The 9,857-nt window shown below is 46.1% G+C and overlaps 1 protein-coding gene across 1 annotated transcript in view; it reads left to right on the top strand.

Moving 5' to 3' along the window:
* Positions 1-1,589: 1,589 nt before the first annotated feature.
* The window catches only part of NUDT3 (nudix hydrolase 3), a 109,468-nt gene continuing 101,200 nt past the window's right edge, over positions 1,590-9,857 (top strand). Inside the window, exon 1 of the mRNA XM_012804703.2 lies at positions 1,590-2,010. Coding sequence (XP_012660157.1) covers positions 1,912-2,010 — 99 coding nt within the window. The 5' untranslated portion in view covers positions 1,590-1,911. The remainder of the gene's footprint in view (positions 2,011-9,857) is intronic.

Genomic DNA, 9,857 nt, shown 5'->3' with positions numbered 1-9,857 from the left:
TAGCTGGGACTACAGGGGCCCGCCACAATGCCAGGCTATTTTTTGTTGTTGTGGTTGTCATTGTTGTTTAGCAGGCTGGGGCTGGGTTCAAACCCAAACCTGCTAGCCCTGGTGTATGTGGCCGGCGCCCTAATCACTGAGCTACGAGCACTGAGCCAAAAATTCTTATCTTTTTTTGATTATGCTAAATACAAGCAAACTCAAGAAGGGTAATAAGCAATTCACAGCCAAATCCTGCACAAGATTTTGGGGATTAGGGCATTATATGGTACTAGATTTGGTATGGGCAGCTGAGAATATTCACAGGTCATACCCCATTTTTCCTTTCTTTCTTTTTTTCTTTGAGACAGAGCCTCAAGCTGTTGGCCCTGGGTAGAGTGCCATTGCATCACAGCTCACAGCAACCTCCAACTCCTGGGCTCAAGCGATTCTCCTGCCTCTGCCTCCCAAGTAGGTGGGACTACAGGCACCTCCCACAACGCCCAGCAACGCCCAGAATTTTTTTTTTTTTTTTTTTTGGTTGTAGCTGTCATTGTTTGGTGGGCCAGGGCTGGATTCCAACTCGCCAGCTTAGGTGCATGTAGCTGGCGCCTTAGCTGCTTTAGCCACAGGCGCGGAGCCTCCTTTTTTAAAAAGAGAGTCTCAATTTGTCGACCTCGGTAGAGTGCCGTGGCGTCACAGCTTACAGCAACCTCCAGCTCTTGAGCTTAGGCGATTCTCTTGCTTCAGCCTCCCCAGTAGCTGGGACTACAGGCACCCGCCACAATGTCCGACTATTTTTTATTGCAGTTTGGCCGGGGCCGGGTTCAAACCCACCACCCTCGGTATATGGGGCTGGCGTCTTACTCACTGAGCCACAGGCGCCACCCCATTTTTCCTTTCTTGAGAGCGTCTTTTCCTGGAGAAGCGGACATCCACAATATATACTCCTCGTTTATCGTCAGAAATGTTTTATGATTTACATTATGTGTGCACACTCACACACCTTCTTTACTGGCCCTTTCATTTACCTTAAGAGAAGCATTTTCTTTTTGCACCAATAAAGGATTGCAGGGTAAGTATTTGTTCTAATGGACGACATGCCCACAACTTCCAGAGCTTCAAGCTGTTCACAAAACGTGCACGACGCTCCTCCTGCCGCCGATCCCTGGGCCCCCACGCCACGTTTCTCTGCAGTTCCAATTGCTACACGTCTCAGGCTGCACTCTCCATTGCGTTTAACTGCATCTTATTATCTTCTCCAGACCTCCCCCTTCATCCTCTCCCAAACAGACCAGCAGGGCCAGGGGGCGAGTAGCATGACCTTGGCTCATCCCAGTCCGCGAATACGCGGTGTCACCTTGGGCAACTTCCCGCTTCCCCCTCGGCTGACCCGCGGTGCCGACCGCTAGGCGGTCCAGCGCAAACACCGGATTTCCCCAGGCTTCCTCCGCGCGCGCCCCAGCATCCCACGCCTACGCTGCCGACGTAGCAGCCGCCTGCAGTAGCTCAGCGCTCTAATTCTAGACGCTCGTTTACGCCGCGCGGACTGGGAGGGCGCGATTCTCCAAAGCGGCCTGCGCTCCGAGCGCGCAGCCGTTCCGCAAGCCGGCGCGGCCTTACGCCGCTGACGCAGCGCGCCCAAGATGGCGGCGCGGTCGTCGTCTGGGCTGGCGGTAGCAGAGGGGGCGGCGGCCGTGGCGGCAGCGGCTGTGGCAGCTGTGACAGCGGCGGCGGCGACGGCGCGGGACCTGGGTCAGGGGCAATGAGGCGACCGCGACGGGCCAGCGGCAGAGCCGTGTAGCGGAAAAGCGATCCTCCCTTCTTCCCTTGGCTGAGCCGGGGGCGCGCGCGCGCGCGCGATCGTCCGGAGCAGGCTCCCCACCCCTCGACTCTCGCGACCCACACCGCACCCCCACCCGGGCTCGGAGGATGATGAAGCTCAAGTCGAACCAGACCCGCACCTACGACGGCGACGGCTATAAGAAGCGGGCCGCATGCTTGTGTTTTCGAAGCGAGAGCGAGGAGGAGGTGAGCCGTGGGATTGGTCCGGCCGAGGGTCGTGGGGGTCGCTGGCCGCTGCGAGTTGAGGCGCCGGGGGCGCGGCTGCCGGAGGAGGGTGTTCCCTGGCGGCTAGGTTTGGGCAGAATGAAGTATCGACGGGATTTATTGAGGCAAGAAAGAAGGGGAAGGAAAAAGGACGATGAGGCGGAGGGAGAGTGGGGCTGAGCGTGGCCATATATGACGCGCCCTCAGAGGGGGTTGCTAGCTTCGACCTGGCGCTTTGGTTCGGCCGTCTGTCACCGAGACGAGTGGCTGCGGGTAGAAGGCAGTGGTTGGGAAAAACGTGGTTTTCAGTCCGAGCCTCCAGCTTTCATCTAGGAAGGGCAGCTCCGCACTTGTCAGCCCAGCACATGTGTGCAGAGGCCGCCGTGCACGAGGCGCGGGCCGGCCTTTGTGGCAGACAAATAGTCCACTTCATTGGCCAGGTGTGGGGTTTACTGAGGGCTTATGTGTGTCTGTGAACCCAAAGTTAGGGGGAAGGGTGTCTTAGGAAGATTTAGGACGTTGTGCACAAGCCACGGCCAGCTGGTTATTTTACAGTGGGTTGGGTAGTCCTTGTTGCATAGCCTGAGAAGAAAGGTTATTTGATGAAATAATCTTTGTGGATTGAAAATTTTTCATTTTAATTGGGAAGACCAAGAGCAGTATTTAAAATCTTTGCCCTGATGTTTCTTCACTGCTGTATGAAAAGACCCTTAGTATTAAATTTGCTGAGGAAATGTTTTTAGAATTAATTTGGTTATTTTTGCTTAGGGTAGTTAAAAAAAAAATCTCGGCTTCCGAAAGCCGTTTCTGTGGTAATGAAGGGAATTCAGAGAAGGCACATGTTTTGTAAATCCACAAAGAATAGCTGCTTTGGAAATTCATAAGATGCCTGTGGGAACACATTTCTCTTGTGTGCCTGGTGGTAAAATGGCAGTTAAACTGGAAACAATGAAGGACAGTGAAATTCAATATGTTATATTCCGGCATTCAGCAGTGGGCTATGGTGGCAGGGCTACAGTACTGTGTGTGCATCGTGTTGAAATGGAGGAAAGGAACTTGACCCGTTAGTTATGAAAAGAAGCTGTGATGAAAGAGACAGATGGATTGCCAGAAGTTGCTGTCCAGAGATATTTAGGAGGAAGTGGGAATTTAAATTGTTGCCCAAAGAAAATTAGTTAGGGAAGCTTTAATTGTGTTGTTGAAGGATTAAGAGTGCGCTCCCTTTCAGCAAAACAGGAAAGGCGATTTGGAAATGTATACCTTATGACCTAGCATGTATTATAAAAGTCCCTACAACAGATGCATTGTAATAGGAATACTAAGTAGGACCATGTTGTAAATATGCACTGTTTTGGAATACATACTTGAGTAAAGTAGAATTATTGGTGGTTACCACTCCAGAGGATTTGTTCTTGTTATCATTTCATATTGTGGGAAATCAGATGGGATCACAGGCTTTTAACTGGAGGGAAAATAATTAGAATAATAACAAGTCTTACTACATTACTATGATTAAGCCTGTGAGCACCCCAGTTGTAAGTAGAAAGGTATAAATGATGCAAGACTATTTGTTCTAAAAAATCATACTAGAAATTGAAAACATGTGAGTGCTGGATAAATTGGAAATCCTTTATAGATCATAAGCAAACTAGCAAAGACTTGATTTTCATTTTCCTTAAAGTATTGACCTTAACAGCATTTATGTTGTTGTATGCTTACTTGTGTGTTTAGGCTACCCTGCTGCCTCTTGCAAGTCAGACTTGGCATAGGACTTGCCTTTTAGGAACTACAGTTGGTTTTTTTTTTTTTTTGAGACACAGTCTCACTTTGTCGCCCTTGGTAGAGTGCCATTGCGTCACAGCTCACAGCAACCTCCAGCTCTTGGGCTTAGGCGATTCTCTTGCCTTAGCCTCCCAAGTAGCTGGGACTACAGGTGCCAACCACAACCCCTGGCTATTTTTTTGTTGCAGTTTGGCTGGGGCTGGTTCAAACCTACCACCCTTGGTATATGGGGCCAGTGCCCTACTCACTGAGCCACAGGTGCCACCCTTTTTTTTTTTTTTTTGAAACAGTCTCACTATGTTGCCCTCAGCAGAGTGCCATGGTCGGGTAGCTCACAGCAACCTCTAATTCTTGGGCTTAAAGCGATCCTCATGCCTCAGCCTCCCAAGTAGCTGGGACTACAGGCGCCCACTACAATGCCTGGCTATTTTTTGGTTGTAGTTGTCGTTGTTTGGCAGGCTCTGGCTGTATTCGAACCCGTCAGCTCTGGTGTATGTGGCTGGCACCCTAGCTGCTTGAGCTACAGGCACCGAGCGAGTTTTTAACCTATTAAGAGAAATTACTTTAATGGATTCAAACATTTGATTTATCACGGAGTTTCTCTTACTGAATTTCTTTTTGTGCATTGGTTAATGAACAAAAGAAGCATGCAAGTCTTCAATTATAGATTCAGTGAGTGTTACAGCTAAAGCCTGGGAAGAACAAGAAAATTAATGAAATGGGCCCATTTTAGATTTCATTAAACATGTATTAAAGAGCCTACTATGGGTGCAGCACTCTCATGTGGGACTTAAAGATTAACATACCTTCCTGCCCAAAATGTTGAGTAGTTTTAGATGGGATCCCTTAATTGGGAGGGATTGTGGACCACAAAATAATCTCTAGGGTGCTATTCAGCTCTCAGATTTATAATTGTGTTGGAAGGGAAATAATTTGTTGGTTCCAGGAGAACTTTTATGTTCTCAGTAGGCATGCCAGAGACTGAAAGTATTAGCTGCCACACATCCTGGAAATGCAAAATTTAAACCTAATAGGATAGTTGACCCAATTTTATTTTATTTTATTTTTTTTTTTGAGACAGAGTTTCACTTTGTCACACTCGGTAGAGTGCTATGGCATCATAGCTCACAGCAACTTTAACTCTTGGGCTCAAGCGATTCTCTTGCCTCAGCCTCCCAAGTAGCTGGGACTACAGGTGCTTGCCACAACGCCCAGCTATTTTTTAGTTGTAGTTGTCATTGTTCTTTGGCAGGCCAGGCTGGATTCAAACCTGTTAATTTTGGTATATATGGTTGGTGCCCTAGCCACTGAGCTACAAGCGAGGAACTCTTTTTTGTTTGTTTTTTTTTTTTTTGAGACCGAGTCTTACTATGTCACCCTTGGTAGAGTGCCATGGCATCACAGTTCATAACAACCTTAAACTCTTGGGCTTAAGTGATTCTCTTGCCTCAGCCTCCCATGTAGCTGGGACTGTAGGTGCTTGCCACAATGCCCGGCTATTTTTTGTTTGTTTGTTTATTTTTATTTATTTATTTTGAGACAGAACCTCAAGCTGTCACACTGGGTAGAGTGCTGTGGCATCACAGCTCACAGCAACCTTTAACTCCTGGGCTCAAGTAATTCTCTTGCCTCTGCCTCCCAAGTAGCTGGGACTACAGGCGCCTGCCACAGTGCCTGGCTATTTTTTTGGTTGCAACCATCATTGTTTGGTGGGCCCAGGCTGGATCCGAATCCACCAGCTCAGGTGTATGTGGCTGGCACCTTAGCCACTTGAGTCACAGGCACCGAGCCTGTTTGTTTATTTTGTTGTAGTTGTCATTGTTGTTTGTTTTTAAGCAGGCCCAGGCGAGGTTCAAACCTCCCAGCTCCTGTGCATGTGGCCAGCACCCTAACCACTGAGCTATCAGTGCCGAGCTGGCACTATCAATTTTAGGGACAAATTGGCTTTCTTTCAACATACCTCAGTACGTAGATTTTCCCTCCTTCCCTGCCGTATTCTCAAAATAGTTCATTTTAGTCATATTAGTATTAGTATTAGTGTTAGTATTAGTATTCAGTGTTTTCATTATTATGAAGGCAGTTTAGGGCTGATCCAAAGTAAGCTATGATTAATTTTCTTTTCCTGAATAATATTTTGTCTTCTCTAGAATTGATGTCTTTTATAATTTGGTTAGTTTTCTATGTATCAATCACTACTTTAACCTCTCCCTTTATAGTAAATTCATTGACATTCGATTTTCTCCTATTTCATTTTCTTTTCTTTTCTTTCTTTCTTTTTTTTTTTTTTTTTGAGACACAGTCTCACTATGTCACTCTTGGTAGAGTGCCTTGCTGTTGTGTCACAGCTCACAGCAACCTCAAACTCCTGGGTTTGAGGGATTCTCTTGCCTCAACCTCCCAAGTAGCTGGGACTACAGGTGCCCACCACAATTGCTTGGCTATTTTTTGTTGCAGTTGTCATCGTTTAGCTGGCCCAGGCTGGGTTTGAACCTGCCAGTCTTGGTGTATGTGGCTGGCGCTGTAACCACAGTGCTACAGGCACTGAGACATCTTCTTTTTTTTTTTTTTTTTTTTTGAGACAGAGACTCAAGCTGTTGCCCTGGGTAGAGTGCTATGGCGTCATAGCTCATAGCAACTTCCAACTCTTGGGCACAGGTGATCTTCTTGCCTCACTTTTTGTTTTTAGTAGTAGAGACAGCAGTCTCTATTTTTGTTCAGGCTGGTCTTGAACTTGTGAGCTCAAGCAGTCCACTCGCCTTGGCCTCCCAGAGGGCTAGGATTACAGAGATGAGCCACCATGCCCAGCCCTATTTCATTTTCTTAAAGAAATGTGTCTGGACAGGCATAGTGGCTCATACCTGAGTCCTAGCACTTCGGGAAGCTGAGGTGGGAGGATCACTTGAGCTCAGGAATTCAAGGCTGCAATAAGCACTCCAGCCCAGACAACAGAGGGGGACTCTGTCTTTCTTTTTTAAAAATTTATTTATTTATTTATTTTTTGGAGACTGAGTCTTGGTCACCCTTGGTAGAGTGCCATGGTGTTTTAGCTCATGGCAACCTCAAACTCTTTGGTTCAAGTGATCCACTTGTCTCAGCCTCCCAATTAGCTGGGACTACAGCTCAGGCTGGTCTCGAACCCATGAGTTCAGGCAGTCCACCCACCTCGGCCTCCCAAGTGCTAGGATTATAGGTGTGAGCCACTGCGCCTGGCCACTGATTTACCATTCTTTATATACTTATTCGATAAGCTTTTTTTTTTTTTTTTTTAGGGACAGCACTTTATTGCCCTCGGTAGAGTGCAATGGCATCACAGCTCACAGCAACCTCCAACTCCTGGGCTTAGGCGATTTTCTTGCCTCAGCCTCCTGAGTAACTGGGACTATAGGCAACTGCCATAATATCTGGCTATTTTTTTGTTGTTGCAGTTTGGACTGGGCTGGTTCAAACCTGTCACCCTTGGTAATGGGGCTGGCGCCCTACCCACTATGCCACAGGTGCTGCCTTCTATAAGCTTTTTTTATTTTAATAATTCTTTTTTCTTTTTAAACTTTATTGTTAAAAACAGAGGCACAAATACACATTAGAGCATAATTTGTTTGCTTTGAGATATAAAGCTTAGAAAATGGTGAAATAACAAAAAGTAAAGAGTTAAAAGAAACCACATTAGCCTAGGCCTACACAGGGTGAGGATCATCAATACCACTGTTTTCTACATCCATAACTTCTTCTACTGGAAGGTCTTCAGGAGAATAACACATGAGCTGTTCTTTTCTTTTCTTTCTTTCTTTTTTTTTTTTTGAGACAGAGTCTCATTATGTTGCCCTCAGTAGAGTGCTGTGGCATCATAGCTCACAGCTCACAGGAACCTCCAATTCTTGGGCTTAAGCGATTCTCTTGCCTCAGCTTCCCAAGTAGCTGGGACTACAGGTGCCCGCTGCAGCACCTTGCTATATTTTTTGGTTATAGTTGTCATTGTTGTTTAGCTGGCCTGAGCTGGATTCGAACCCTCCAGCCTCTGTGTGTGTAGCTGGTGCCGTAACCACTGTGCAATGGGTGTTGAGCCTTTTTTTATTTTTATTTTTTGAGACAGTCTTAAGCTGTTGCCCTGGCTAGAGTACTGTGGCATCACAGCTCACAGCAACCTCAAACTCTCAGGCTTAAGCAATTCTCTTGCCTCAGCCTCCTAAGTAACTGGGACTACAGGTGCCTGCCACAATACCTAGCTATTTAGCTGACCCAGGCCGGGTTTGAACCCACCAACCTTGGTGTATGTGGCTGGTGCCCTCCTACCCACTGAGCTACAGATACTGTCCTTTTTTTTTTTTTTTTTTTTTGAGACGGAACCTTACTTTGTCACCCTCGGTAGAGTCCTGTGTTGTCATAGCTCATAGCAACCTCACACTCTTGGGCTCAAGCAATTCTCTTGCCTCTGCCTCCCAAGTAGCTGGGACTACATGTGCCCGCCATAATGCCTGGCTATTTTTAGAGACAGGGTCTCGCTCTGGCTCAGGCTGGTCTTGAATCTGTAGGCTCAGGCAATCTACCTACCTTAGCCTTCTAGAGTGTTGCGATTACCGGCGTGAGCCATCTGAGCTGTCGTTTTCTATGATAACAGTGACTTCTTGAATATCTCTTGAAGGGCTATTTTACATGTAGTTAATTTTTTTTTTTAATAAGTAAAGGAGTACTCTCTAAAATAATAATAAAAAGTACAGTATAGTGGCTTGGTGCCCATAGCGCAGTGGTTATGTTGCCAGCCATATACACTGAGGGTGGCGGGTTCAAACTCGGCCTGGGCCAGCTAAATAACAGCTAAACAACTGCAACAAAAACATAGCTGGGTGTCGTGGCAGGTGCCTGTAGTCCCAGCTACTTGGGAGGCTGAGGCAAGAGAATCACTTAATTTAAGCCCAGGAGTTTGAGGTGTCAGCTGTGAGCTGATGTCACGGTACTCTACAAAGGGTGACACAGTGAGACTCTGTCTCAAAAGAAAAAAAAGTACAGTATAGTGAATTCATAAACCAGTAACATAATTGTTTATTATGGAGTATTTATGTACTGTTCATAATTGTATTTGGTATACTTTTATACCACTGGCAGTGCAATAGGTTTGTGCATTCACCACAAACACATGAGTAATGTGTTGCACTGCTACATCTATGACGAAGTTACTACATCTGTAACGGGTAGGAATTTTTCAGTTCCATTATAATTTTATTGGACCACTGTTTATATGTGGTCTGTCATTAACTAGAATGTCATTATGTGGCACATGACAATATTAGAAGATAATAGAGTATGAGTCAAACCCTCTAGCATTCTGTTTTTTCAGCCTCAGAAAACTTTATTTATAGACCTTCAGTGAGAGTAGCTGAAATTCTCATCCAGATTCGGATGTGTGAACATAGTTAGCAAGTTTATTGAGCACTCACTGAGTGCTAGGTTCTGTGATAACAGTCACAGAGGAAACAGATGTTCAGGGAACTTAGAATCACTAGTGGAAGAGGCTTGGTGCCTGTAACTCAGTGGCTAGGGTGCCAGCCACATACACCAGAGCTGGTGGGTTCAAACCCAGCCCTGGCCTGCTAAAAAACAGTTGACAACTATAACAAAAAAATAGCCAGGTGTTGTGGTGCATGCCTGCAGTCCCAGCTACTTGGGAGGCTGAGGCCGGAGAATCACTTAAGCCCAAGAGTTTGAGGTAGCTGTGAGCTGTGATGCCACAACACTCTACCAAGGGCGACATAGTGAGGCTGTGTCTCAAAAAATAAAATAAAATAAAATAAAGAATCACGAGTGGGATTAATGGAAAAACAGAGATCTAGTAACACAACAAAAGTGAGTTACCTTTCCTCTATACCCCTGGCTTCTTTTCCTACTGAAAATCCCCCATTTACATGTTCTACTAATTGTTACTGACATTTGATAAATTAAAATCTTTACATTTTGGACTTTTTTTTTTTTTTTTTTTTTGAGACAGCCTTAATCTGTTGCCCTGGGTAGAATGCCGTGGCTTCACAGCTCACAGCAAGCTGCACAACACTGGC

This window comes from Otolemur garnettii, unplaced genomic scaffold (genome assembly GCF_000181295.1).
Source record: "Otolemur garnettii isolate 467f Iridium unplaced genomic scaffold, OtoGar3 scaffold00031, whole genome shotgun sequence".
In the NCBI taxonomy this organism is placed as follows: domain Eukaryota; kingdom Metazoa; phylum Chordata; class Mammalia; order Primates; family Galagidae; genus Otolemur; species Otolemur garnettii.
The sequence above is the reverse complement of the archived record's forward strand: the minus strand, read 5'-3'. Positions and strand labels throughout refer to the sequence as shown.